This window comes from Suncus etruscus, chromosome 2 (assembly GCF_024139225.1).
Source record: "Suncus etruscus isolate mSunEtr1 chromosome 2, mSunEtr1.pri.cur, whole genome shotgun sequence".
Classification (NCBI taxonomy): domain Eukaryota; kingdom Metazoa; phylum Chordata; class Mammalia; order Eulipotyphla; family Soricidae; genus Suncus; species Suncus etruscus.
Genome location: NC_064849.1, coordinates 35,221 through 60,539, shown reverse-complemented (window position 1 = coordinate 60,539; position 25,319 = coordinate 35,221). Strand labels below are relative to the sequence as shown.

The following is a 25,319-nucleotide window of genomic DNA, read 5'->3' as shown; positions in this document are numbered from 1 at the left end:
GCCGAAGTGATTACACAGTGGGTAGGGCATCTGACTTGACACAGTCGACCGAGGGTCGAGTCCTCACCCACCACCAGTAGTGCCATGCTAGAAGTAAGCCCTGAGCACCACTGGGGTGTGGTCAAAAGTAGAAAAAAGAAAATAAAAAGATAATTTTTTAAGTGAATATAAGAGAGTTGAAGCTATAGTACAGCATGGTAGAGTGTTTGCTTTGTGTCAATCCCCAGCACACCATAGGATTCCCCCCCACCCAGTACTACCAGATGAGTACACAGCCAGAAGCAAGCCCTGAGCACAGCAGGGTGTGGCCCCAAACCAAAAAGAAATAAATGTAAGTGATTATAAGAATACAAAACACATGGGCCCGGAGAGATAGCACAGCTGCATTTGCCTTGCAAGCAGCCGATCCAGGACCAAAGGTGGTTGGTTCGAATCCCGGTGTCCCATATGGTCCTCCGTGCCTACCAGGAGATATTTCTGAGCAGACAGCCAGGAGTAGCCCATGAGCACCGCTGGGTGTGGCCCAAAAACCAAAAAAAAAAAAAAAAAAAAAAACAAACAAAAAAACACATGGGCTGAGTTTGAACGACAGCACAGTGGAGAGGAGAGGGCATTTGCCTTGCATGCAGCCCACCCAGGTTCAATCCCAAGTGGTCCCGAGTCTGCCAAGAGCAATTTCTGAGTGTAGAGCCAGGAGTAACCTCTGAGCATCACCGGGTATGGCCCAACAACCCCCCACCCCAAGAAGTACAAAATATAAGTGAAAGATTACTGAGCATCCCACCACGGGCTTGGGGCAAGGGTCCAATACTAAGGAGACGGAGCACAAAGTGGGGTGTGCCTGACCCTCGCCTGCAGACTCAGGACCAGCTGGGCCGCTGCATATGGGATGGTGAACTTCTACTAAACGAAGCATGTTCCCAAGCCATCTGCCCCGCCAGGGAGTCCATGTACCGTCCTGGCTGTTCATTAGGAAGGAAGAAGCTCGAGAATGTTCTGCCCTGGGGAAACTGTCGACACATGGCCTGACATCTGAGTCATTTACCAAGAGCTGAACTCGGGGTGGGGGGGGGGGGGGGAACGGAGAGGACAAGAACAGCCCCTGGGCTCCACTAATCACAACACAGGTGGCCAGAAGGCAGCAAGACCAGGGAAGTTTGCTGACCCCTGGGCCTTGTCCAGTTTCTCCAACTGCAGCCCAGGCACTCTCCAGGCCAGCAAGAGCAAGAAGGTCCCTTCCGGGTGATGCACACCTGCTCCTCCCCAATATTCTGCCTTTCACGGCATCCCCTCAGTTCAGAGGCACCAGCACTGTTGTGAAGGCCCGCCTTAGGGAGGAGGGTTCCCAGAGATTCCCAAAGGACAAGCCACAGGGAAACAAATGCATCATGCCCAGAATGGAGGCTGGGCTGGGTGCAGGTAGCCATGTTTTCCACGTTTTGGGGAGCACATGCAAACCCAGGAAGGGGAATAATAAGAGACAAGATCAGCAGAACAAAAACATTGAGGCTCAGCACCACCTGCACAGGAGGAAATCGGAACCCGAGTCAGAGCGCACTCATTGGCTCCTCCTGCCCCCCTCCAGCCAGGAGTCCGAGCAGAAGTGAGGAGTAGACCCAGAGCACTGTTAGGCGAACCCCCGCCCCGTGCACCCAAAGAAGTCGGTCAGAAACTGAGAGTTAGGGGAAGCCACACTTGACAGAGGCCCTTCCGGGTCAGTCCCCAGCACCGCGTGTTCTGCCAAGTGGCTGCCAAGCACTGCCAGGCTATGCTGGAGACAGTGGAGGGGAAGGTGCTCACCCTGCACACAAGTCCACCCTGGTTCGATCCACCACAGCTCGTGGTCCCCTGGGCACTACCAGTAGTGACCCCCTGGCAAAAGCCAACAGTAGCACCCCACACACTGATAGGTGTGACCCACCACCACATGCACACGCACCCCCCACAATGTAGCATGTCATCCACATTAGGATGACTAAATTAAAAATTTCAGAAAATAACAAATGCTGATCAGCATGTGGAGAAATAACCTTTATTCAGCGCTGGGAGGGAAGAAAAGCGGTACAGCATCTGCTTGGCTGGGGCAGCTCATTAAAAGGCAACCAATGCGGGGCCGGGCAGTGGCGCTAGAGGTAAGGTGCCTGCCTTGCCTGCGCTATCCTTGGACGGACCACGGTTCGATCCCCCGGCGTCCCATATGGTCCCCCAAGCCAGGAGCGACTTCTGAGCGCATAGCCAGGAGTAACCCCTGAGCGTCACCGGGAGTGGCCCAAAAACCAAAAAAAAAAAAAAAAAAAAAAAAAAGGCAACCAATGCCTAATACAAGAGTGAGAGCAAGAGAGAGAGAGCGCTCAATGGGTTGGCACACAGCTGTGTGTGTATCAGAAACAGAAAAGAACTTCAGCACCACCAGGCCTGGCCCAAGTACCAGAACCAAGCCAGATAAAACAAGGAGTTAACATATATACAGGAGACATAAAATCAATCTTACATTCATACAGAAACCTGGAAATAGGCTGGATAGATAGAATGGGTAAGGCATAAGAACCTAGGTTTGATCCCCAGTACTCCTTATAGCCCCCACGCCTGAAGGAATAACCCAAGTATAGAACCAGGAGGAAGCCCAGAGCACCACCAATTGTAACCCAAGATAAAAAGAGAAACCTGAGGCTAGAACCATAGTGTAGCAAATACGACACTTGCATTGCAAGTTGCAGTAACTGGCACCACACATGATCCCCAAGTCCCACCAGGAATGATCCCTATGTGTAGAGCCAGGAGTAAGTCCTGAGAACCACACAGAATGTGCTCTTCCAAAAAAGAAAGTATAAAAATGTTCTTAACAGCATTATTCCTAATAAACCAAAAGGGAAGAAACCCAAAACTCCATCAGCTAATGAATGAATAATCAAAATATTGGGGCCGGGTGGTGGCACTGGAGGTAAGGTGCCTGCCTTGCCTGCGCTAGCCTAGGACGGACCGCGGTTCGATTCCCCGGCGTCCCATATGGTCCCCCAAGAAGCCAGGAGCAACTTCTGAGCACATAGCCAAGGAGTAACCCTTGAGCGTCAAATGGGTGTGGCCCAAAAACAAAACAAAAAATAAATAAATAAATAAAAATAAAAACAAAATATAGCATATCATAGTTTGCTGTAACGGAAGAGTATTCAGACATTCCAAAAAGAAAGACCAGAGAAAAAGAAGACACTTGCTTTGCACATGGCCAACCTTGGTCTGATACCCAGAACTACATATGGTCCCCTGAAGCACAGGAGCGATCCTTGAGCACAGAACTGGGAGTAGGGCCCGGAGAGATAGCACGGCAGTTTCAAATCCCGGTGTCCCATATGGTCCCCCGTGCCTGCCAGGAGCTATTTCTGAGCAGACAGCCAGGAGTAACCCCTGAGCATCGCCGGGTATGGCCCAAAAACAAAACAACAACAACAACAAAAAGAACTGGGAGTAAGTTCTAAGAATTGCTGGGTGTGGCCCTCCCAAAAAACAGATAAATGAAGTAATATAAGCCTTACAAACATAAACAGAGCATCATGTTTTATGAATCCATTTATATGAAATGTAAATATACAAATCACTAGAGATAAAAGTAGATTGCCTCCCCAGGGGAGAAAGGAATAGGGGGTCTTGTGAAAAAGGGGTACAAGGTTTCTTTTGGCCTAACATAAATGTTCTATCCACAATTGCAATGAGAGCAGCAAAACTGTGAGCGAACCTCTTGAACTGTGCGTTCTCAGTGGGCGAATGGCCCAGTGTATCTATCAACTCTGAATACAGCACTAAGAAACAGAAGGTTCCATCACACACCCCTAAACTCCAAAATTAACACCTCAAAAATAAATAGGTCAGAGTTATAGCACAGCTGGAGGGTGTCTGCTTTGCAGCCAACCCAGGCTTGATCTCCAGCATCCCAGAGGGTCCCCTGAGCCCACCAGGAGTGATTCTTAAGTGTAGAGCCAGGAGTAAAAACCCTGAGCACCGACTGGTGGGCCCAAACTACCTACCATTCCACAAACAAAACAATAAGTCTTACTTGCTCATTTAAAATTGGGGGCCGGGGGGGGGGGAGGGCGCGGGGAGATAGCAGAGGTAGGGCGTTTGCCTTGCATGCAGAAGGACGGTGGTCCTCCAAGCCTGCCAGGAGCAATTACTGAGCGTAGAGCCAGAGTAGCCCCTGAGCGCAGCCAGGTGTAACCCCCCCCCCAAAAAAAATGGGGATGGTGGTGGAGGCAGGGCCAGGGCTAGATCTGAGGGGTTCAGACAGCCAGGCAGGCGCTCTACCTCTAAGTCCCTGTTCCCTCCCACTAAAGGCTCTGAACTAGGGCAATGAAAACCCAGAGAGATTCTATTACTTAACGTGCTGGGTACTAGGTCAGACTGAAATATTCATGAGCATTTCTGTGTTTTAATAGAGAAAAGACATCATGGGTTTCAAAAGACATCATCAGGGGCCAGAGCGATAGCACAACAGTAGGGCGTTTGCCTTGCACATGGCCCACCCGGGACGGACCCGGGTTTGATTCCCAGCATTCCATAGGGTCCCCTGAGCCTGCCAGGAGCTATTTCTGAGTGCAGAGCCAGGAGGAACCCCGAGCACTGCTAGGTGTAGTCCAAAACCCAATGGGGCACTTGCCGTGCAAGTGGCCAACACAAGTTTGTCCCCAGCATCCCACAGGGTCCCACAGCACACCAGGAGTCATTCCTGAATGCAGAGCCAGGAATAACCCGAGTGCCGCTGTCTCAAAAAAAATTTTTAATTTGAAAAGAGACATCAGTCACAACTGTTGGAGAAGTTTTCAGAACTCAGGACCAGAATACCTGAGGATGATGTCAAGCAATGAAACAGACACACAGGTCTGGGCCCTAAATAGCAACAAGGATCCCCAAGTATTACTGAATTACCATGACCTTTCTGAAAGTCAGTACAAAACCATCAAGTAAAAATCTCAAACACTGCTCTGTAACAAATCACAGAATCAAATTGTTCACCAAAAGAACTGAATCTTCACATTCCCAAGTCTACTGCGTGTTCTCTTCCAAGGCACAAGAATGAATCCCCTAGGGTTGCTGTGGAGCCCCAAAGTGAGATATAAAAGCATAAAAATAAAATCCTGGGAATCAGAGTGATAGTACAGTAGTTAGGAAGTTTGCTGCCTTCATGTTGCAGACTCAGGTTTGAACTCCAGCATTCTATCTGGTCCTCACACATCACCAGGAGGAACCCCTGAGCCCTGCCAGATGTCGCTGCCTCCCCCCAAAATAAGTCACAGGGCCACAGAGATGACTCAAAGGACCAGTGAACATGCTTTGTCTGCAAGAGCAGCCCCAAGTGCCAGCACTTGGGCTAAGAATGTACAGCGTATAAGGCACTTGTCTTCACACTTTTCAATCCCCTAACATCACCAGGAGTTACCCTAACCCTAACCCTGAGGGCAGAGCCAGGAGCAAGTACTGAGTACCACACCAGTGTGGTCCATAAACCAACGACCCCAACCCAAAAAACATGCCAACACCAAAGATGAAAAATAAAAATACTTTTTAAAACTCCAGCAGTGCTTTAAAGATGTGACTTGTCAGGGATCCCTAAATCTATTTCTTTATTGTATATAAACATAAATGCTACTTAGAAAATGTATGGGCGGGGCCCGAGAAATAGCACAGAGGCATTTGCCTTGCAAGCAGCGGATCCAGGACCAAAGGTGGTTGGTTCGAATCCCGGTGTCCCATATGGTCCCCCGTGCATGCCAGGAGCTATTTCTGAGCAGACAGCCAGGAGTAACCCCTGAGCAACACCGGGTGTGGCCCAAAAACCAAAAATAAATAAATAAATAAATAAATAAATAAATAAATAAATAAATAAATAAATAAAAAGAAAATGTATGGGCAAAGTAACAACCAACCACAAATAAATTCAATATTGTGGGCAACATCATCTCAAGGATATGTGCCTATTAAAATCGATAGTACAGAAAGCCTCTCCGGCCCAGAGTTGAGCCTCAGCATCCTACAAAGTCCCCGGAACATCACCAAGGGTAATTTCTGAGTACAGAGCCAGAAGAAACCCTGAGCATCAGCGAGGATGGCCCGAAGAGAAAATGAGTAAATACAATAAAATAAAGCAAACGGAATTAATCAGGCTTGGGGTGGAGAGACAGTACAGCAGGTGGGTGTTTGTCTTGCAGGCAGCAAACACCAGTTCACTCTCTAGGCCTGTACATGATGGTGGGGTCTCATCTGCAGTTTCGACCACAAAACCAGACAGTCACGGGAATAGGTGCACTTTGGCCAGAGGTTGGATCTTATTGAGACAGCGAAGCTTCTCCTCTCAGCTGCTTTCCCTGCACTTTTATTAGCCAGAGTTTGACATAAGTCATTCGAGGGGTCAGGGTGGACACAATGAAGGGCGCTTGTACTAATTAGCTCGGAAAAGGTGAGTGGAAAAAGGCAAGCGACTTGACAGGTGCACGACAACACGTGGTCCCCAGAGCACAGCCCCACTGGGAAAGAGCCCTGGAACACCGCTGGGTGTGGCCCCCCAAAGGAAGCAAAAGGAAAATCAGAAAATGTCATCAGGTTTTACCGGGAAAAGATGTGAGCTTGAAATGGCCCGACAGGTAGACGCGGCTCGCAGGTACTGGGGCCTCAGTCTGTTCCAATACTGCCGGGAGCCGCCCACCAGTTCGTCCCACCCACCCACCCACCCACCCACCCCCAACAATCAAACACCAAAAATAAGATCTGTCAGGCTTGGGTGAGCCCTACCACACAGACAGACTCCAAGGAACACAGGCCAGACACAGGACACATTGGGGCGAGGCCCGAGGAGCGTGCCTGACCTTTCCGCCCATCGCAGCTTCGTCTTCTGCGCGCGCGCCACACACACAGACACACACACGCACAGACACACACACACACGCACAGACACACACACACGCACGGCTGTCACCTCCCACGGAACCCTGGCTGGGAGGCTTCCTCCGACTCGACCCGCCGTTCCCGGTCGCAGCCTTCCCATCGCCCCGCACTCGGGGCGGGCCCAGAGTCCCCGCTTCCCCCCAAGCCCCTTCCCCGGGGCGGCTTTCCGCCGACGTCCGAGAGGAGAGGCACGGGCTCGGTCCAGGGAGGCCGGTCTCCCCTTTCGGCAAGGCAAAGAGAGACCTGCGTGCGGGGGTCTCTCCGCCTCTCCTCCGCCGGACACAGGACACAAAGCCCAGGCTGCTCCTTCCTTCATCGCGATCGCGCTTCGCTTCCGTCTCCCCGCCCGGCAGAGGCGAGGCGAGGCGAGGCGGAGCGAGGGGAGGCGAGGCGAGGCGCGGCGCGGGGCCGAGAGGACAGGCGAGCCCCGCCGGGTGAGGACAATGAGCCGCATTATCCCATGGAGGGACCGAGTGTGACGGGGACGGCTGGGCGCGAGACCCGGGCGGGAGACGAGGACGGCGCGGGCGGGCGGGCGGGCGGGCGGACGGGGCCTCGTCTCGTCTTTTCGGCTCAAGATTCCCAAAGCCGCGCCCGCGCCCGCCGCGCCCCGCCCCGCCCTGCCTTCCTCTCCCGCGGCCGTCCGGCCGGCCGGGAAGAGCCCAAGCGCTCGCTCGCTCGCTCGCTCGCTCCCCAGGGACCCACCCGGCGCGGCTCTCCTCCGCCAGCGAGCGAGCGAGCGTCTCCGGGGTTCGCAGGGCGCTCCGCCGCGGTGGGCGCCTCGCTTCGCCTCAGCCCGCGGCGCGCGGGGCGGACCCGGGCAGGGCGGGCGGCCACGAGGCCGGAGCGCGCCGCGCCGCGCCGCGCCGCTCCCTCGGCCGGCCCGACCCCCGGGGCGCGCCCACAGGCTCTCCCGCCCCCGCGGCCGGGAAGGCAGCCGACCCACCTGCCCGGCCTCGGCTCGGCCCCGCGCCCCGCGGCCCCGGGGAGCGGCTCCGGCCCGGGCCCCGCCTCGCGCCTCCGGGCTGCAGTTGCGGGCTGCGGGCTGCCTCCACTCCAGGCCCCGACCGCGCAGGAAGGAGCCTTCGCCCTCCTCCTCCTCCTCCTCCTCCGCCCGCTCCCGGCGCCCGCGCCCCGGCCCCGGCCCCGGCGCCCGGCCAGTTCCGGCCTCGGGCGGGCTTCCCGGCCCTCGCCCGCCCGGCCCCGCCGACCGCGCCGGCTGCTGTCACCGAGGGGCCCGCCCCGCCCCGCGCGCGGCTCACCGGGCCCAGCTGCTGCGCGCGCGCCGACGTCCCCGGGAGCTGCGGACCAGACCGAGCGCGGCGCTCCGAGCCTCCGACCGCTGCTGCCGCCGCCGCCCGCCCGCTCTGCCTCGGCCCCCGGCCCCCGGCCCCGGCCTCTGCCTCTGCCTCTGCCTCGCCTCTGGCTCCCGGCGCCGCCGCCGCCGCCGCCGCCGCCGCGGCCCCGCCCCCGCGCCGCGCCGTAGCCAATCAGCGCGCCGGGTACGCCCACTTCCGGGTGACGCCCCGGCCCGGCCCGGCCCGGCCCGCCGCGCGCGCGCCCCCGCCGGTCGCGCCGGGGTCTGCAGCCGACCGGGTCGGGTCGTGGCGGCGGCGGCCCGGACGGCGGGAGGAGGAGGAAGAGGAGGAGGAAGAGCAAGGCGCCGCCCCGCCCGCCGAAGGCCACGCCCCCCGGGCCCGAGCGAAGCCCTCGCCTCCTCCGAACCCGGCGCGGGGTTGGTTCTTCGAGCCCGGGCCTTTCGCCGCCCGCCCCGCCCCGCCCCGCCCCGCCACGCATCAGAGACCCGGAGCCGCCTTCAGAGCCCCACGTCGGCGCGTACAAGACTCTCGGCCCCGCCCTCGCCCCGCCCAGCCCAGCACGTCTAAAGCCCGCGGCCCTCGCTCGGGTCTCCGCCCTCACGTCTTCGGCGCCACCCAAACCCCGCCCCGCTCCTCGAAGGCCCGCCCCCGCCCGGCGAAGGGAGGAGATTCCCCAGGGCCCGCCCCCGGTTCTCACAGCCACGCCCCACGGCGCCTACAAGGCCCGCCCACCGTCCATGAGAGGCGTCCCAGAGCCCGCCCCCGACTCTCAAAGCCACGCCCCCATGGCTTCTACAGGGCCCGCCCACTGCCCGGTTAAAGGCGGAAACGTTCCAAACCCCGCTCCCCCATCCGGAGCCCCGCTCATGGCCCACTAGCCACGCCCTCTTCTGCCTTGACCTCCCCTTGCGGCTGTCCTGCTCCCAACTCTGGGGTGACACCCCGTACGGCGCCCCCTTTCTGTTTCCTGACCCAAGTCCCTCCTCTTGCCTTGGCCTCAAACAAGGCAGCCCCCTCCCACTCCTACCACTACCAGCTCTGCTGGGGTCTCAGAGTCCCGGGGCACTTGTCATGCGGGGGCTTTTCTGGCCTGGATTTCCCCCATCTGTAGCAGCAAGGGTTCTTGTTCAATAACCCCTCTCCCTTATGCAAGATGGAGCATTGAGGAAACTGGGCCTAATTCCAGCCTGTCTGCGGGGCTGGAGAAAAATGCCGTCGATTCACCCACCTCACGGATCTTTGCAGGTGCGGCTCGGGTTGGGAGAGGGCTGTGCATTGGAAGTATCGACCTTAGATGCTTAGATGTCCTCCTGAATCCAGGCAGTTATCGCGGCAAATTATACTGCTCAGAGTCGCTTTATCAGTAAAACATGGATGATGGTGATTCCTGGAAGGGTCCCACCCACCCGCACTTTACTTAGGCCCTGGGCAGGTTATCTGCCTGAGTTACCTGCCATGATGAGTTTCCAGGGCCCTCAAGTTGCCCTTGCAGACAGAAGGGTCCAACAGGCCTTGCCACCCTATTTCAATGAGTTGAAAAATATACAGTGGATAGGGTACTTGCTTCGAACAGTGCCAGCCCGGGTTCAATGGCCTCCCAAGCGCTGCCAGGAATGACCCCTGAGCACTGCTGCGTGTGGCCCCAAAACAAATACACAAACACACAACAACAACAACATAAAAACAAGCAAGCCACTTTGGCCTTTGGAATTTTCTTATTCTAGTTTAGATCCCTGGAAACACACAAGAAACCTTGACCACTCCCTGACTTTATATGGAAAATTCATTCTATGTGGAAGAAAAAAAATGATCTCAGAGCAAATGTTCCCTGTCACCTGCTCTTTGTCCTGTGAATCACACCCCTTCTTCGTCATGTGAGTGTCCATCTGTCTGTCCACTCCCCAGGAGATCTTTTTGGTGGATATCTATCTTTATGTCATTTAAACTTCCTTCCTCAGCAACTTCCTACCTCTCTGAGCTTCCCCCTACAAAAAAAAAAAAAAAGTTGTTTTTCTCATCCTAATCAGTCCGATCTTCATTGGATTCTTCAGCCAGAAGCCAGGAAGGTTGGGGCAAGTTTTCTCTCCCCTACCCACAATTCCTGCCTGAGTGAAACAAAGGCACTGAGTTTTGAGTGGTTTTAGGAAAACGAAGGTTGAGGAGGGAGCGAGAGCTGAGAAAACAAGAACATCCGCTTGCAAACCATGCCCAGAGCCCCACTCTCATATGCCACCCCCTACTGCCAAATAGTATTGGGGTGCCTCCCCCAAAATATGTGAATAATGTATGTTGAAATGGACTTGGAAATTAAGTTGCCTGTACTCTTCAGAAACCAAGTTTCCAAATGTTTATTCATCATAGTGTAAAACCTGACACTCTGCCCTCCACAGTCATACCTTAAAACCATGTTGGGGACCTAAAGAGACAGTGTAGTAAGTAGGGTGCTTGCTTGGCATGCAGCTGACCTATGTTCGATCCTGAGCATCCCAGATGATCCCAAGAGCACTGCCAGGAGTAATTCCTAAGTAACCCCTAAGCATCACTCGGTGTGACCCCCAAAACAAAACCAAACAAACAAAACGTTTAAGTGGTACACTTAAACGTGACCAAAGGCAACTACCAGTTCGGTGCTTGGGAATCTTTTCCAATAGTGCTCAAGGGGCCATGAGGTACTGAGACTCAAACCCAGGCCTCCCATAGGCAAAGCATGTTATTAGCCTGTTGACTTCTCTCCAGGCAACAAAAAGCAAGTTTTATTTGGGGAAGGTGGGCACACCCGGGTTATTCTGGTTCTTCACTCAGAAATTGCTCCTGGCAGGCTTAGTGGGGGACCATATTGGATGCCAGGAATCAAACCCAGGTCCATCCTGGGTTAGCAAAAAGCATGCAAGGCTAGCACCTTTCTCCTTCTACTATCTTTCTGCCTCCCCACCCCCAACAGACTTCTTTTTCTATTTGGGTTTGGGACAGGGTGACTAACACTGCTCAGGGACTACTCTTAAGTCCAGCGCTCATAGGCCCTCCAGACAGTGGGGGAAACCAGCTCAAACTTGGCCATTTGTTTGGGGGGGGGGGGCTACACCCAGTGGCGATCAGGGGTTCCTCCTAGCTCTGCGTGCAGAAATTATTCCCGCCAGGCTCGGGGGACCATATGGGATCCTGGGATCAAACCAGGGTCGGCTGCGTGCAAGGCGAACGCCTTACTGCTATCACTCCGGCTCCTATGAACTGTTCTTTGTCTCACCCATCAGAGAAACTCCAAGTGCGGCCTAGGTTCCCAGCACCTGACCAAACCTCCCGCCCTCGCTGCATGCCTAGCCAGTTAGTCATCTCCTAAAAATGTGTGTCAGAGTGACACAGAGAGAAAAAGCATGGACTTTGGATTCAGGCAGACTTGGCCTTCCATTTCCCTTCCTCTTCTTCCTTCCCAGCTCTGTGATCTTCCACAAGATATTTCCCCTTTCTGAGCTCTTCTCCTCCCTTTCTCTCTCTCCTTCTCTCTCTCTCCCTCCCTCCCTCTTCCTCTCTCCCCCTCCCCCTCTCCCTCCCACTCTCCTTCTCTCACCCCCCCCTTTCTTTTTTTTGGTTTTTGGTTTTTGGGTCACCCCCGGCAGCGCTCAGGGGTTACTCCTGGCTCTATGTTCAGAAGTCGCTACTGGCAGGCTCAGAGGACCATATGGGATGCCGGGGTTTGAACCACCAACCTTCTGCATGCAAGGCAAATGCCTTACCTCCATACTATCTCTCTGGCCCCCCTCTCACCCTTTCTCTCCTTCTGTCTCTCCCTCCTTCTCTCTTTCTCTTCCTCTCCTTCTGACTCTCTCCCTCTTTCCCTTCCTCTCTTCCTCTCTCTCCCTCCCTCTTTCCCTCTCCCTCTCCCCCTCTCCTTCCCTTTCTCTCCCTCCTTTTCTCTCCCTCCTTTTCTCACCCTCCCTCCCTCTCTCTTTCTCCCTCTCCCTCCCTCTCTCTCTTTCTTCCTCTCCCTTCCTCTCCCTCTCCCTCTCCCCCTCTCTCCTTCCCTTTCTCTCCCTCCTTTTCTCTCCCTCCCTCCCCCTCTCTCCTCTCTCCCTTTCTCCCTCCTTTTCTCTCCCTCCCCCCTCCCTCCCTCACCCCCAAGGAGGATTCAATCAAATGATGTGACACTTTGGGCAGATAGGAAGTTTGCTTTGCACACAGCCTACCCAGGTTTGATTCCTGGTATCCCATAGAGTCCCCTGAGCACCACCAGGAATGACTCCTGAGCACAGAGCCTGGAGTAACCCCTGAGCACATCCAGGTGTCACCGGAAAGCCAAAAAATCTTTTTTTATTGTTTTGTTTTGGGGCCATATCCAGTGACACTCAGGGGTTACTCCTGGATCTGCACTCACTCAGAAATCACTTCTGGAAGACTCTGGAGACCGTATGGGATGCTGGGGATCAAAGCTAGGTCACCTGCATGCAAGGTAAACACCCTACCTACTGTGCATCACTCTTGCCCCTCTCAAATTTTTATTTATTTTTTTCTCTCAAACTTTTATTTAAAAATTAAAATTAAAAAAGATTCGAGGAAAACAACAACGACAACAACAAAAGATTCGAGGGCCAGAAGAATAGCACACGGGTAAGGTGTTTGCCTTGCACACAGCCTATCCAGGACCAACCTGGGTTGGATTCCTGGCATCCCATATGGTCCCCCAAGCCTTCCAGGAGCGATTTGGAGTGCAGAGCCAGTAGTAACCCCTGAGCACCACTGAGTGTGGCCCAAAACCCCAAAAATAAGATAAAATAAAAAAAAAAGATACAGGAGTTTGAGTTAGAGAATATACCCCCAAAGCTTGTTACCTCCCATGCAGTGGCTTTAAGTCCGATCCCCAGCACCTCAAGGTCCCCAGAACATCACCACGGTGGCCCTGTTGCTCCAACTATTGAACCATCAGGTTTGCTCTGCTGGGTGGAGTCTTGCTGGGACCAGCTTTCACTTCCCCTTGAGCCCTGGCTGGGAGGAGGCTGTTTCCCCAAGCACTCTGTATATTGTTGCTGCTGTTGTTGTTTCATTTAAACTCTTTTGCTGTTGTTTACTTAGGGGTGTGTGTCTGTGTGTGTGTGTGTGTGTGTGTGTGTGTGTGATAAAATTGAGCTCCACAAGCATTCGGAGCAACTCCCAGTGCTCGAGGGTCATTCCCAGCAGTGCTCAGGGTGCCTAGTGCCAGGATCAATCCAGGCACTCAAAAGTTGTGCCGGGTCCTCTGAGTCAGTTCCTGGAACACGCCCTACATTGCTCCAGGCCACCCAGGCTGTGCCAGACAGTGCTGAGGAAGCCAAGTGGTATCAGAAGGAACTGTACTTATGCTTGAGCTGGACCCTTTATTTAAGTCTCTTTGTGTTTATTTGGGGAGAGGGGTGGTCATTCTCTTTCCTTCCCTTTCCTTTCGTTGTTGCAGTGACTAGAGCTCCCACACTTGTTTGCTTCTTTTAATTTTGGAGACCACACCCAGATATGGCTTTAATTTTATCTTACTTTTTGGTTTTTGGGCCACACCCGAGTAACCCAGGGGTTACTCATGGCTCTGTGCTCAGGGATCACTCCTGGAGGTGCTCATGGGACCCTTGGGGGTATCAGGGTCAACTGCATGCAAGGCCAGTGCTCTCTCCACTGTTCTATCTCTTGCTTCAACCTCAACCATCATTCCTTTTTTTCTGGGGTGGGAGTCACACCTGGCGGTACTCAGGGGTTACCCCTGACTCTACACTCAGAAATCACTCCTGGCAGACCTGGGGGACCATGGGATGCCGGGATTCAAACCACTCTATGTGTCCTGTATCGGCTGCATGCAAGGCAAACAACCTACCGCTGTGCTATCTCTCTGGCCCATCAACCATTATTCTTTTTTTCTTTCCAACCATTATTCTTTTTTTTTTTTTTCCAACCATTATTCTTAAACCAACACAGCCCTAGACATGCAGGCTGGGCTCCTGATTCAACTCAGGGGCTAAGAATCTTCTCTCGCTTTCTTCAAGGCTGGTGATTCTGGAAGTGATCTTCCTGACCATAGATGAACCAGAGGGAAGTGAATGAGGAGAAAATTGAGTGATTCCAAATCCTCCCGCATGGGCAGAAGCTACAGCTAAGTGGATAGGATGTTTGCCATGCATATGCCCAACCCGGGTCTCAGGCATCCCATAGGACCCCCCTGAGCCTTCCAGGAGTGCAGAGCCAGGAGCACTGCTGGATTTGGATCAAAAGGAAAAAAAAAATCAAACCAAAAAAACAATAACCCAAATCCACCAACAGGCAGGAACCAGTAAAAAGAAGGAATAGTAAGCCCTGCCTTACTTAGTGCCATGGGAACGAACCCTTTTTCTTTTCTAGTTTCTCTTCTTAGCAAGTGGGCACATAGGTCTTGGGTTGCCAGGGCAACCTGAAAGTCAAGAGCATCAGCCCCCTGGAAGCATTAACAAATGATAATGATATTAAAGGGAAGCCCTCAGAGTAATCTCAGTGAGCAAGACCCCTAATTGAGGGATGTAAGATGACACCCGGCTATTAACCCAAAACAAAGGCTTTCCCCCATTTTTCTCTTTCCCTTAAACCTCTGCCTTTGATATGTAAAAGTACTCCTGGATCTTACTCCACCCTGCTCCCTTGGTTGATTTTTGTACTGGGTTAATAAAGAAAGAGCAGTTCTGGCAGTTCTGCTCAGAGATGCCCTGAGGCAAGAAACAAACTGACTCCATGATTCCTTCCTGACTGGGCTGGTTTGTTAATCCTTCGTGGCTACCCTACCTGCTTCTTCAGACAGTCTAACTGGGGGTGGAAGTGTGGTGCATGAGGCAACTTCACAATGAGTGGGTTTATTTACGGGGGGGGGGGGGGGCAGACCTCGGAGGACATCTCAGGAGATATTCCTGGCTCTGTGTTCAGGGGCCATAGTGATAACACAGAGATAGGGTGTTTGCCTTGCACACTGATGACCCAGGTTAGATCCTTGACATCCCATAGGGTCCCCTGAGCCTGCCAGGAGTAATTTCTGAGTGCAGACCTAGAAGTAACCCTGAATGCCACTGGGTGTGACCCGAAAACAAAAAGAAAAAAAGAAATTTGCTCTTGACAAGCTTGGGGATAATATGTGATGCTAGGGGATCCAGATTGGGTCTGATCTATTAAAGGCCAATACCCTCCCCGCTGTGCAAGCACTCCAGCCCCTGTTGAAGCATGTTCTATGGTTCCAGATAGCAGCCTATTTCGTGTATGATTTGTAGGTAGTTGAAAAGGAAGAGGATTCACTTGTCAGTCAACAATGTCCTATAAATCTCAATCAGATCTTTTGGTCAGTGAGTTTCTGCCAAGTGTTTCCATTTTTGAGAAAAGTGTGGAAATCTTAAATCATAGTGACAGATGGGGTCCATAAACACAGTGGTTAGAAGCCTGCTTTGCACACTACTCAATCAGGTTTGCTACCTGGCACCCTGTATGGTCTCTTGAGTATTGCCAGTATGAGAATTCGGACCCGTCCATCATGCACCGCAAATGCTTTTAGATTGAGGGATTTTGCGTCACATCCTTTATACAAAACCACAGACTGAGATGAGATTGGCCTGGCTTTATTTGTCATGTTTTTGGTTTTGTTTTATCTAGAGCAGAGAACCAGGAATATGCCCTGAGAACCAAGAGGTATGACCAAAGGTGTCTAACCCAAAACTAATTTAAAATAGTAAAACTATTTACTAAAAACTATTTAAAAATTCCACAGTGATGCATTTGTGTTGATTTCTTCTTCTTCTTCTTTTTTTTTTTGGTTTTTGGGTCAAACTGGCAGCGCTCAGGGGTTACTCCTGGCTCCACACTCAGAAATCGCTCCTGGCAGGTTCAGGGGACCATATGGGATGCCGGGATTCAAATCAATGACCTTCTGTATGAAAGGCAAACGCCTTACCTCCATGCTATCTCTCTGGCCCCTGTGTTGATTTCTTCTTTTCTCAAACAGTTCTATTTCTTTATGAGGGGCCACATGTGGCTGTGTTCATGACCTACTCTCAGTTTGGTGCTCAAAGTTAGTTTTATTTCACTTTGTTTTGATATTGGGGGGCAGGGGAACACCTGGCAATGCTCAAGGGTTACTCCTAACTCTGTGCTCATCAATCACTCCCAGTGGTGCTCAGGGGCATATGAGATGTCAAGGGTCAAATTCAGTTGACCACATACAAGGCAAATTCTCTACCCACTATGCCAGGGGTGGCGAATAGGATTTTTACCCTCACTCAAAATGGCAAAATGCAATATGTGTTTAATATATTATTATATATTATATATATTTTATATATTATATGCTTTTGTGTCAGTGTTTGTTTTGGCAGGTCACTGTATTATATATATAGTATATATATTATATAATATATTATATATATAGTATATATTATATAATATATTATATGCTTTTGTGTGAGTGTCTGTTTTGGCAGGTCACTGTATGGTGTGGCTCTCTGACTCTCACAGTTTAAAATTTTGGCACTTTGTGTAGAATTTATTCGCCACCCTGCACTATATTATCCCTCTGGCCTACATTTGAATTTTTTTGTTTTGTTTTGTTTTTTGGGGCATACCTGGCGGTGCTCAGGGGTTACGCCTGGCTATCTGCTCAGAAATAGCTCCTGGCAGGCACGGGGGACCATATGGGATGCCGGGATTCGAACCAACCACCTTAGGTCCTGAATCGGCTGCTTGAAAGGCAAACGCCGCTGTGCTATCTCTCCGGCCCCTACATTTTGAATTTCTATGTCAGCTCCTGCTTTGGTGGACTGCCCATTTTTCCTTCCTTCCTTCCTTCCTTCCTTCCTTCCTTCCTTCCTTCCTTCCTTCCTTCCTTCCTTCCTTCCTTCCTTCCTTCCTTCCTTCCTTCCTTCCTCCCTCCCTCCCTCCCTCCCTCCCTTCCTCCCTTCCTTCCTCCCTTCCTTCTTTTGGGGGGGACCACACCCAGCAGCACTGAAGAATTACTCCTGGCTCTGCACTCAAAAATCACTCCCAGTAGGCTTGGGGGACCCTATGGGTCGCTGGGGATCTAACCCGGGTCGATAGCATGCAAGGCAAACACCCTACCCACCATACTATCACCCTGACCCCTAGATCCTAGTTTTAGAGAAAGATCCCACCAGCCTGGAGTCACCTATGACAACTCCCGCAGGACCCCGTCTAGCTACAAGACTTTCCAGGCGGTGCTTCACTGAAGACTTAGCAGAACGTAAGCTCGAATCTTGGCACCCAAAGGGCTCATTCATCCCCATAAATGTCATTATTGAAGAAATAGACCTTGTTCCTGCTTCTGCCTCTGTTCAGAGCGCAGCTGCCGTGGCCAAGCGGGGCCTCCGTCTTCCGCCTGCAGGGAACCCTGTTAATCACTAACAACAAAGGCCCAGGCAAGAGGCACCCAGTGCCAGCAACTCAGTGCCAGCAGACCCCAGGGTGGGCAGGGCTGATGGGCAAAGTCTGCAGGCATCTTGATGGCTGCCGCTGGAGAGTGCTCCTGCCACCCAGTGGACAGAGGACAGGGATGCCGATGGTGCTAAGAAGCCCCACCCCTCACCTCCAGCTTGAAACTGAATGAAGCTCCTTTTCTCCATAGGCAGGAGGCTAAAAAAACTGGCTCTGAGAGTCTAAGGGGGCATTTATTGGCTCTGCAGAGCCATGTCATGCTCATTCACAGACAAGGAAACTGAGGCTCGACCACATGGTCACAGTTTGCTACATCGGGCTTCCTTTCAGAGTGGATTGGAGGGATAGTGCAGCAGGGAGGGTGTTTGGCTTGCAGGAGGCTGACCCAGGTTTGCTCCCCAGCTTCCCACAAGGTCCCCTGAGCCCTGCCAGGAGTAAGCCCTGAACACCCCCAGGTGAGGCCACCGGTGGGTAACCCCTCCCCCAACTTTTTATTGATCCCACCTGAATGATCGGAACTGCCCGCACCTGGAATGGGCAGGTAGAGGAGGCTGAGTGGAGGGAGAAAGAGGCTGAGAAGGAGAGTTCGAGTCAGCAAAGGACTCAGCATCAGATTCAGCGCAGCAAAGCAGCAGCAGCAGTAGCAGCAGCAAGGGGAGTCAGTCAGCATGGAAGCCTGGAGAAGCAGCTGAAAGGGAGCCAGAAGCAGAGAGAGCCAGAGAGGGAGCAGAGAGTGGCTGCTTGGAAAAGGCTAACATAGAAGCCATGTGAGGAAATGGTTATGTTAGGTGAGGACAGTGAAGCAAAGCGGGCTGGCTCCTGGAACTTCATCTGACTGCTTTGGGAATTTCTCTACAGCACCCTGCGGCCTTCGGACCCAGCCGAGAAAGGCCTCACCATCCCCACCACAGTAGGACTGTTTAATTTATATGAAAACAACAGCTCCCAAAGCCAAAAAACAAAACAAAGTATAGAAACAATGGGGCCAGGCGGTGGCGCTGGAGGTAAGGTGCCTGCCTTGCCTGCGCTAGCCTAGGACGGACCGCGGTTCGATCCCCCGGTGTCCCATATGGTCCCCCAAGAAGCCAGGAGCAACTTCTGAGCTCATAGCCAGGAGTAACCCCTGAGCGGCACAGGGTGTGGCCCAAAAACCAAAAAAAAAAAAAAAAAAGCAAAAACACAAAGATGGGTCTCTTATGTGATACAAACCCATCGTGGGAGTTTCTTGCCTCTAATAAATAACTCAGCAGTTGTTCAAGGCACAGTTTCATATCTTTCTGTCTCTCTCCTTGTCTCTGTCTCTCTTTAGTATTGGGCCACACCTAATGGTGCTTGCTCAGGGCTTACTCCTGAAGAAGGGGGCTTGCAAGGCAAGAGTCTTACCAGCCATCCTAAACATGGTAATTCTGCAATTTGTTTCTTGCCCTCTGGTGGCTTTATTAAAACTGTTCTGTTTTGTCATATGGCCTCAAACTAAAGTGTAATATGATTGGGGGTGAGGGGGTAGAGGAGTCACGCCTGGTGGTGCTTGGAGCTTATTCCTGGTTCTGTGCTCAAGAGGCCACTCCTGGGCAGGGTTCATGGGACCATTAGTGATGCCAGGGTGTGAACCTGGGTCAGCTGCATGCAAGGCAAATAGGCTTCTCTGGCCCCTCAGATGTGACATAAAATATTGGTGGTAGGGGCCAGAGCGGTGATACAGGCAGTAGGGCATATGCCTTGCACGCACTAACCTAGGACAGACCACGGTTCAACCCCCCCCCCCCCCCCCCCGCCTTCCCATATGGTCCCCCTGTTGGGTCCCATTTACTCCTTTATGGGCTGTTTGTGAATCCACAAAGAGCTCCCAGAATAAGAGATTGATTCCCATCCCTTTGTCCCCCTTTGGGGGGAGATCTTGCTAATATTAATCCGCAGCAAATAATCCACACAGACAGGAGGGTTCAGGGGTAAAAGGTTAGGTGAAGAGAGCCCTTTGTCAGCCTGCTGCTAGCTCCAAAACACACCTAGAGCCAGCCAGCCACCCCTGGCAAAAGACCCCAAACGCCTGGCACCCAAGCTATTTATTCGGCTCTCAACAGCGCTCCCACCTGGAAGGTCAATGTGGGACAACAGGCAAAGGATAATCTTAAGGAAATATTTTCATATACAACAGTCCCCCAAGCCAGGAGCGATTTCTGAGTGCAGAGACAGGAGTAACTCCTGAGCGTCACCGGGTGTGACCCAAAAACCTACATATATTATATAGGCATATATTATATAGGCAATAAAGACCATTTCTGTTGGACAATGTGATGGGATATCAAGGTGTAAGTAGTTGAAGGTGACACACCAGTGCCGATGGGTTAATTGGGTACCTACTGCGTTTTGGGAACAGGGACCCTGGCATCCCATCTTCAACCATTTTGTTGCCCACCAACATGCCCCACACAGAATCCAGGAAGATAACTCTGCTATGCTCAAGGCTTCTTGGAGTGAACTGAGTCTAATCCCGTAGCCCCACAGAGTGCCTAAGCCCTGGGACAAAGGGAGTATTTTTGGGGGTGGTACACACCATGCGGCGGCAGTGCTCAGAGATTACTCCTCCTGGCTCTGCACTCAGAAATTGCTCCTGGTAGGCTCTGGGACCACATGGGATGCCAGGGATCAAACCTGGGAGTGGATCAGCCACTGGCAAGGCAACCACTCTTCTTTGCTGTGCTATCACTCCAGCCCCTATCAGGGAGCATTTTTTAAATTTAATTCAATTTGCTGCAGTTGAATTTCATTTCACCCGGGTTGTGTTTGTGGCGTGGGTTGCCATAACAAACTACCGGTCAGAGGCTGAGACCAAATCAGGAATCAGTTGCTCACAGCTGGGACAACATCCAGACACCAGGCAGCCTGGTTTTGGGGAGAGAAGAGAGCAGAGGGGTTGGGGGAAGGAGCTGGGAGTGAGTGTATGGGCGCCTCTTCCTTTCCTTTTCCTTTCCAGGCTTCAAGGCAGCACCCAGCACCCCCTGGGTCCACCTGAGATGGGCAGGCCAAAGCTCTGGCCTACCGGGCGCCACCCAGCGGGGATGAGTGGAAGGGACCCCACGCCCAACAGGAACTCTGCACTGGTCCTGTCTCTCTCTGGTCCTGTTTTTCTGCTCCCTGTCAGGACACTTCCTTCTAGGATAAGAGCCCCAGTTCTAACAGTCTATAACTGTTTCCCCCGCTCCAGTGCTGTGTGTGACTGCGTTGGGGACCTGGTGGCTGCAGAGGGAAGACATATGGAGCTGGCCCACCCTTCGTGGCCTCTTTGATCCCTCAGGACCCAGGAGTCTGGCTTTGGGACAGATACAGGCAGCAGCCTTTCCTGGACTACGAGACCTCGTGGGGTCAGAGGTGCTCTCCGACTGTGCTCCCCAGTCTCAGCTCTCTCCAGGCCAAATGTTCACGCCCTGTGTGGCCCCTTGGATTGTCTTTGTTTTCTTGTTGGGAGGCTGGAACTCAGAACTTCTTTTGCTAACTGTTGCTAAGCCCAAACCCTGCCAGAGCAAGTGTGCAGTTTGACCTTGGTTTGACTCGGGCACCCAAGAGGGTCCCTCAAGCCCCCCCCCCCCCCCAGGAATGATCCTGGAGTACAGAGTAGAAAGCCCTGAGCACGGCCAGGTGTGACCAAAAAAAAAAAAAAAAAAAAAGAAAAAAAGAAAAGTAAGTCTGATGTCTGTGGCTCTTTGGCCAGCAGAGCTGACATTCAGTGTGAGAAACCACAGACAGACTGGCAGGCACTGGCAGGGACCTCCAGAGCTGAACCCAGAGAGGCTTGGGGGGCCATGAGTTGCTGGGGTTAAAACAAAGCTCGGCAAAGCCTGCCTTGTATCCCTAGTCCTAAGGATCTTCTGTTTGTCTGCTCTTGGGGCCACACCTAGTGGTACTCAGGGTATTCGGGTACCCAGTGGTGCTTAGGGCTCTGCACTCAGGGATTCAGGGATCACTTCTGGCCAGGTTCAAGTAGTGCTAGAGATGAACCCTGCTGCATGCAAGGTAAAAGTGCCTCCCCCTTTTTTTTTTTTTTTTTTTTGGTTTTTGGGCCACACCCGGCAGTGCTCAGGGGTTACTCCTGGCTGTCTGCTCAGAAATAGCTCCTGGCAGGCACGGGGGACCATATGGGACACCGGGATTCGAACCAACCACCTTTGGTCCTGGATCGGCTGCTTGCAAGGCAAACGCCGCTGTGCTATCTCTCCGGGCCCGCCTCCCCCTTTTTAAGTGTGTTTTTTCCCCCCTGATATCCTGTCTTCTTGCTTCTTTTTATTGTTTGTTTGTTTTTGTTTTGGGGCCACACCCGATAACGCTCAGGGGTTACTCCTGGCTATGCGCTCAGAAGTTGCTCCTGGCTTGGGGGACCATATGGGATGCCGGGGGATCGAACCTCGGTTCGTCCAATGCTAGCGCAGGCAAGGCAGGCACCTTACCTCTAGTGCCACCGCCCGGCCCCGTCTTCTTGCTTCTTGAACATATTTTTGGGAGTGATTGGGCCACACCTGGTGGAACTCAGGGGTTACTCCTGACCCTGTGCTCAGAAATTATTCCTGGAGGTGCTCGGGAATCATATGGAATGCGAAGGATTGAGCCTGGGTTAGGGTTAGGGTTAGGGCCCTGGGAGACCTTTTGATAAGGGCCATTTTTGCAGGCAGATTGGGGGGTTTGAAGCAGCTGCTCACATAGCTCACATAGTTGTCTGGTTTTTGTTTTGCTTGGGTGCATGTCCCCTCCATCCAGCCTCCAGTAGCCTGCCCAGGGCCTCACCCATCCACCGCCTGCTGCCCGCAGCCTGCCCCACTGTGTTGTAGCAGATGTTTGGGTGTGCCATGGCAACGCCAGAACAGGATGTGCCTCTGGATGGCGTTGTGATGAACTCACTCTCACAAGCCTGCACTCTTCCCCTCCCTAAAGGCCTTTGTGCTGGGCTTGAAGAACTCCCTCAGGGCCATTTGCAGGTGTGAGTATTGGTATCAAGAGACAGGCTTTGGCAGGGTCTGATGATAAGGGCAGGGAAGGGGCACACACTTGTGCATGACCTGGCTGCAGCCCTGCTCTGGTGAGCTCATTTGCTCCTCTCACCCTCCCCTTCCCCAGAAGGAATCATTTACTGAAGAGTTATTTGGAAAAGGCACCTGAGCTGAGTTTTTTTTGGGGTGGTGGGGAGTCTTACTCAGAGGTTACTCCTAGCTCTGCACTCAGGATCACTCCTGGTTGTGCTCAGGGGACCCTATGGAATGTTGGAATAGAACCTGGGTCTGCTGCATGCAAGGCAGATGCCCTCCCAGCTCCAGCCCTGTGCTGTGTTTATTATAGGACAAATGATATATTCATCTGGACTGCAGAGGGTTGATAGTTGGGGCAAGACTCTTATCCTGCCGGGCCAAACCTGTTATGATCCATGGCACCACACAGGGTTCCCGAAACACCACAAGGAGGGATCCCTGAGCACCACCAGGATCCCAAAGGGAAAAGGTGGGGAGTGGAGTGGGCATTGCTTAAGGATCCTCATACTGTGCTCATCTTCCTCACACATTCATGTGGTGCTCCCTGTCACAGACACAGACCTGTTCGATGGGACCTGGCATGGGCCAGGAAGCAGCAGGTCAAGGGCAAGATTTTTGCTCTCTGGCTCCTGCTTACATATTGTTAGAAACATCAGCAGGGAGGGCATTTCCCTTGCATGCGACCAACCCTCGCATCCCATATGGTCCTTTGAACCTGCCAGGAGCAATTTCTGAGTGCAGAGCCAGGAGAAACCCCTGAGAGCTGCTGGGTGTGCCCCAAAACAAAAAACAAAAAAACAAAAAAAGAAGAAGAAAAGAAACATCCCCCTTGTTTTTGTTTTTGGGACACACTAATGGCAGTGTTCAGGAATCATTCCTGGAGCTACCGGAGGGGACCCGATGGTATTGAGGAACTGGTCACCCATAATATTGCCTCCTGCCCCCAAATGGCCCTTCTGACCCCTCATGGGGGCACTGAAGAGGTTTGTGGCAAAGCCAACCCAGTCCCATTCAGCCTCTTGAGGGAACGGGAGCAGGCCCAGGGGGAAACCTGCAAAACCAGCCCCCCAGGAAGTGTGTCAGTCCTCTGCCCCAAGCCACCCCAGGGTTGTTTGTGGACAAGCCAGGCTAAGAGGTGTCCCTCCAGGCCTGAGGAAAGGCTCTCTGAGTTTGCGGAACACTCGCTCTCCAGTGGGGTGCTGTGGGCATGATCCCTAGGAAGTGCGTGTGGAATGTAACTGGACCCAGCAGAGCACAAGCTTGCACAATTGCATTCAGTTAGGTTTGGAGGGTTTCTAAACTGGTCCTGAGTTCCCAGAGAGTGCCCCGACATAGAGCGAGGACAGGGTCTGTCTGGAGTTCAGAGAGAGATCGTGAGGGGGCCCCCATATTTTTGGGTCTTTATCCTGGAAATTACTCTGGTTCACTTCCATTGGCCTTCGCTCTTCTAGGAGATGTTGAATGTTTTTGAGAGTTCATCTAGATGGCTGATATTTTCTGCTTGGGTATGAAGACACAACGAATTCCCCAGTCCAAATCTACTCAGGTGGAAACAGTGGATTTTGGATACCCTCTCCCCACATCCTCTCTTCCAGAAAAAAAACAGGAGTAGACCACTGTCTAGCATTTCTGTTATTGCTTTTTTTTTCTAGGGGGGGGGCACACCTGGTGGTATTCAGAGGTTATTACTGATTCTGTGCTCAGGAATCTGTGTGCAGGCTTGGGGGACTATATGGGATGTCGGAGATTAAACCCGGGTTGGCTGCATGCAAGACAAATGGTCTCCCTGCTGTGCTATCACCCTGGTCACTGTCCTTGCTTATTTCTTGGACCAACTCAGTGTTCTCCAACCTTCTTCCAAGGTCCCTTTCGTACCTTATTTCCTTCCTGTGGTCCCCTCCCCTTGGAACTCAATTGGCCAGATTTGAGCTGTTGTTGTCCCTGATGTAATTTTCCCACTGTACCTTCTGGAATGTTCAGATCTAACCCAACCACATTTCAGTGTGGCACTGAATATAGTGGTTGTCAACCCCCAGTTGAGTATTAACTAGGGATCCCAGGAGTCCAGCACTCCAGAGAGCCTGCAGGCTGGCCACAGGGGCTGCAACTATGACTCACAGCCTAGGGCCAAAGCCAAAGATGTAGTTTCTTTTTCCACAAGGCTATCAAGTGCTTATACAGAAAAGGTTTATTTTCATCACAAGAAGCACACAGAAGACTATATAAAGTAAGCACCAACAGAAGTTTTAAAAAAGTGCATTGGGGATGGAGCGGTGGCGCAGCGGTAGGGCGTTTGCCTTGCATGCGGCTGACCTAGAACGGACCATGGTTTGATCCCCTGGCATCCCATATGGCTCCCCAAGCCAGGAGCGATTTCTGAGCCCAGAGCCAGGAGTAACCCTGAGCATCACTACGTGTGCCCCCCCCCAAAAAAAACAAACAAAAACAAAACCAACAAAAATAAAAGTGCATTGTGTGAGCCATAATTGTGTGGACCGGAGAGATAGCATGGAGGTGAGGCATCTGCTTTGCATGCAGAAAGACGGTGGTTTGAATCCTGGCATCCCATAGGTCCCCCGAGCCTGCCAGGAGTGATTTCTGAGCTTAGAGCCAGGAGGAACCCCTGAGCGCTGCCGGGTGTGACCCC

At 52.5% G+C, this 25,319-nt stretch overlaps 1 protein-coding gene across 1 annotated transcript; it reads left to right on the top strand.

Moving 5' to 3' along the window:
• Positions 1–6,617: 6,617 nt before the first annotated feature.
• LOC126001013 (basic proline-rich protein-like) lies at positions 6,618–20,670 on the top strand. Its single transcript, XM_049768186.1, has 9 exons — positions 6,618–6,646; positions 7,022–7,290; positions 7,397–8,982; positions 9,048–9,193; positions 9,403–9,494; positions 17,410–17,466; positions 17,564–17,687; positions 18,516–18,567; positions 20,632–20,670. The coding sequence occupies exons 1-9, from the start codon at positions 6,618–6,620 to the stop codon at positions 20,668–20,670; spliced, it is 2,394 nt and encodes a 797-aa protein (XP_049624143.1).
• Positions 20,671–25,319: the final 4,649 nt, after the last annotated feature.